Source organism: Chinchilla lanigera, unplaced genomic scaffold, assembly GCF_000276665.1.
Source record: "Chinchilla lanigera isolate Chin_1 unplaced genomic scaffold, ChiLan1.0 scaffold00012, whole genome shotgun sequence".
Classification (NCBI taxonomy): Eukaryota; Metazoa; Chordata; class Mammalia; order Rodentia; family Chinchillidae; genus Chinchilla; species Chinchilla lanigera.
This window is the reverse complement of record NW_004955413.1, coordinates 5,213,125-5,217,485: the sequence shown is the minus strand read 5'-3', so window position 1 is coordinate 5,217,485 and position 4,361 is coordinate 5,213,125. Positions and strand designations below refer to the sequence as shown.

General features: G+C 36.8%; 1 protein-coding gene across 1 annotated transcript in view; it reads left to right on the top strand.

The window, feature by feature from the left end:
* Positions 1-4,116, top strand: part of LOC102016368 (vomeronasal type-2 receptor 26-like) — a 15,012-nt gene extending 10,896 nt beyond the window's left edge. The window contains 2 exon segments of the mRNA XM_013511289.1: positions 3,202-3,382; positions 3,384-4,116. Of these exon segments, the coding sequence (XP_013366743.1) occupies positions 3,202-3,382; positions 3,384-4,116 (914 nt within the window).
* Positions 4,117-4,361: the final 245 nt, after the last annotated feature.

Genomic DNA, 4,361 nt, shown 5'->3' with positions numbered 1-4,361 from the left:
CGACAACGTTTTACAAAATAGCAAAGGATCAGTACAGACATTACAGAGTTACAAACAGAGTGGTAGGGAATTAACAATGCTTATTGTATTACATATTGATATCTTCAATGTAGTTTCTCTATCTTCAACTATATTGATATCTTCAATGTAGTTTCTCATGAAAACACATATAGACATACAAAGCTAATCAACCAATGCCTCACTGACATCGACTCCAGTATTCTTATCTTGAGTATATTCCCAAAAGACTTAAAAACATATTCCTATGGTGATCCATTAATACCTGTGCTTCTACCAGAACAATTCACAGTGTCTAAACTCTGGGGAAATCCTAGGTGCCTATCAATAGATGTATGGAGAAAGAAAATGTGGTGTATACACACAATCTAATATTGCTCAATCATAAAGGAGGAGATTATGTCCTTTACAAAACAATAGATAAGATTTGATAATGTTAAGTGAAATAAGTCAGACACAGAAAGTTACATATTGCATGGTTTCTCTTATATGAGAAATAAAATATAAGTAAAATAAAGGAGAGACAGTAGGAAACACAAAGGCAGAATTTTTCATTTGGAGGAGAGGATCAGAAGCAGAAAGGATAGGAAATAGAGGGGATAAAAGGATAAAAAATTATCAAGATATGCTTTATATACGTACCATTTTTTCTGAAATGAATGTAACTATTACACATTACAAATGTGCATTAATATAAAAGAAAGAAATCAAGTACTTTGTGCTACAGTAGGAAGAATGATGACTTGAAGTATCTCATGAATCAGCAAAACTCCATCCCTAGCAGGCTCAAGAGTGCAAAAAAATGTCAAATTTTCATTTGTGACAAAATGGGCCTCCTACTCAAGAAAGGCCACATATGAAATTGGTTTCCTGCCATTCATTTCGCCCTGCTTATTTAACTTTGCTCATGGATTGAGAGGCCACTGCAGGCATGGTTCAGGGGAGCCTGCCTACTCCTCCAGCTCCCAACACACCAGGACATCATGCTTGTGGTACAGGTTTTGTAGGCATGAGGAATGCATGCATTGTTGGATATACTACTCTTCAAATGATGACCTGTGAGGTCAGGCATTGTACCCCTGATGGGTGGTTTCAGGAACCTGTGGGAATTAATTAAATGTAGCAGGGGATGCCACAGAAAGTTGGAGATTCCAAAAACATGGATCACCTGCTGCGGAAAGCTGCAAGGAACGAGTGGTGCCACCTCGAAGTGCCATGTTAGATGCTGTAAGCTAGGCCTGTGATGGTGAACCTTTCAGAGCTTTCAGTGATAACAAAGAGCCTGCTGCAGTACACATGCCATAGGTTCACCCCCACTGGCCTTGGGCATCAGGAAGGGATCCTCTCCCCACCCCAAGCACTCTGGAACTAATACCTCATCACCATGTTACTTGGATAATAGACCCAAATTAGAGAACGCTATGTTTAATCTGGTGGGTTTCAGATTTGCTGTGGTCTCATCCTTTTCTGGCTTATATTTTTCCTTCCAGGAAATGGGAATATTTACCCTGCACAATTGTATATTGGGAATATTTACCTTAGTTCTTGAATTCTCTACACTTTAGAGCTAAGAGGTTGAAAATTGAAAAATTCGGATTTTTAAGCAAGGCTGAAACTTTGTGGAACAAGATTAATGCATTTTTGGTTTTATGCAGGGTTTTTGTATCATGGTAGGTAGAGTTATGATCTTGTGCTTACCTGAAGATTGAATGGTTTACATAGATGTGATTGAGTGTCAAGTTGACAAGAGTTGGAAGAACTAATTTAAGCTGGAGTGCCAACCTGCTCAAGTTGAGAGCCACCTAGGAAATTAGTAAAATTCACTTCTGAGTAGTCTCTGGGTGAATTATGAGGTGTGACCTTGAGTATTACTGACGGTCCCTTGGCACTTTCCTCATTGCTGTTGTTCCTCTGCTTTGCTTACTGCCAGTTATGAAGTGAGTAGCTTTGCTCTGTGCTGCTCTTCTGGCATAACATCCTGTCTGGGAGCCAGTCAATCATGGACTGAAACCTCTGAAACTAGGAGCCAAAATACACTACTCCTCCTTTACGGCATAAATGTCATCCATTTGCTCCTAGTGATGGGAAGGTTACCAATACACACATGTTAAAAGGGACATATAAGAAATCAAGTAACAGTGCAAGTAGGTTGATAATGACCACAAAGAATAACTTATTCCTAATGAACAACTGAGTTACATCACTGCATTCCAAGGCAGATTAACAACATAGAAACAAGTAAAAAATATTTTCAATATTATTAGGAAAATTTTGAGGGGAAACAAAAGCATAACTGAATATGGCATAACTAATTATTTTTCTAATTAAAAACCACTCCTATATGAGTGTCTTTCACAGTGAATGATGTCAAAGCTTAAACGACAAAATTTAACTTTACTGTTTGTTTTGAAATTTCTTCAAAATATTTATTTCTATACATCTATTTTTTCAAGTGATTATGTGAAAAAATTAAGAATGTATAAATGAAGAAAATTATATTTTGGGGTTTTTTTTTTTTGGTTTTTTTTGCCGATACCAGAAATCGAACTCATGACCTTGCATTTGCCAGGCAGGCGCTATGCCGCTGAGCTAAATCCCCAGCCCCTAAAAAAATTATAAAAATACACAGAGTTAAGTGCAAAATTGTTTTGCATTTTAATAGAATGATAACTGAAATTTCAGGAAAGCTTTTGAAGAATAACTAATATAATTACATTTGCTCATAAGGAAATGTATTGTTCATTAAAATTTATTTCATTCAACATTATTTTATATTAATTATTAAAATAATGATATAGCATTCATAGATACTCAATAAACATTAGAAATATTTGTCTAGTAGACCCCCACAGTTATGACTTTGAATATCAGAATCTTCCTGTGTCCATTTCTAATCAAATATTTTTTCACATACTTTGTCCTTTTCTCTCAAGATCAGTTTGCAAATTCTTCACTCTCTTCTCCTTCCATTGTCCAATTACATTTACTTTTTCTCCTTCATATGGATTCAAATGTATAATCAATGATTTCTCTCTGATCAAGGAAACCATTTCTTTATCTTTTTTCAATGCTATGATCCAGTGATTAATTTTCTTAAAAATTCAAATCAGTTCAAGATACACTGTCTTTATACATACACTTGGGAATATGCTGATGGAACACAATAAATCCAATCCCTTTCAGATATGGATCAGTGTGTCAAGTGTCCAGAAGACCAGTATCCAAATATGCAGAGAAATCAGTGTCTCCCCAAAGTTATGATATTTTTGTCTCATGAAGATACCCTGGGAGCTGTTTTGGGCTGTGTGGCCATTAGCTTATCTGTCCTCACGGCTCTGATTTTAGGCCTTTTTATCCGATACCGATACACCCATTGTGAGAGCCAACAACAGGAACCTCAATTATATTCTCATTTCCTTAATCTTCTGCTTCTCTTGTTCCCTGATGTTTATTGGTCTGCCAAGCCCATTTACTTGTATTCTGAGACAAACATTCTTTGGAGTTGTATTTGCTATAGCTGTTTCTGCTGTTTTAGCAAAGACATTCATTGTGGTTGTGGCCTTCAAATCTATCAAGCCAGGAAACTCAATGCAAATGTGGATGGTAACCCGATTTTCCAATGCTGTAGTCTGCAGTTGTTCGCTCATCCAAGTATGCATCTGCACAGTCTGGCTAGGAACCTCTCCCCCTTTTCCTGACACTGACACACACTCAGAGTTTGGTCAAATCATACTTCAGTGTAACGAGGGGTCCACTGTTGCTTTCTACTGTGTTCTGGGTTATTTAGGATTTCTGGCACTTCTGGTTCTTGCTTTTCTGGCCAGGAGACTAGCAGACAGTTTCAACGAGGCCAAAATGATCACATTTAGCATGCTAGTTTTCGGCAGTGTGTGGATTTCTTTCATACCTACCTACCTGAGCACCAAAGGAAAAACCATGGTGGCTCTGGAAATTTTTGCAATCCTGTCTTCCAGTGCTGGATTATTGGGTTGTATATTTCTTCCCAAGTGTTATGTGATTCTTCTGAGATCAGATAACAATTCAAGGAAAAACTTACTTGAACCAGTTCTTTCCATCAGAAGAGGAATTAAAGTTTAAGTGATATGATTAATATGAAATGAAGGACAACATAGAAATAAAGACTCTAATGTGTGGCGTTAAATAAATGCCTTTCAGAAACAAGGACAATTGTTCTTCAAACAAGTGAACCAGTTGTGTTGAGAGGGAGCTAATTATAATCCACAAAAAGAGTCAGGTGTTCAATACCAATTCTAACTTATTTTTCAATATTTTTGGTAAGCATTTCTTCAAATCACAGCTTTCTCATATTTAAACAACATATA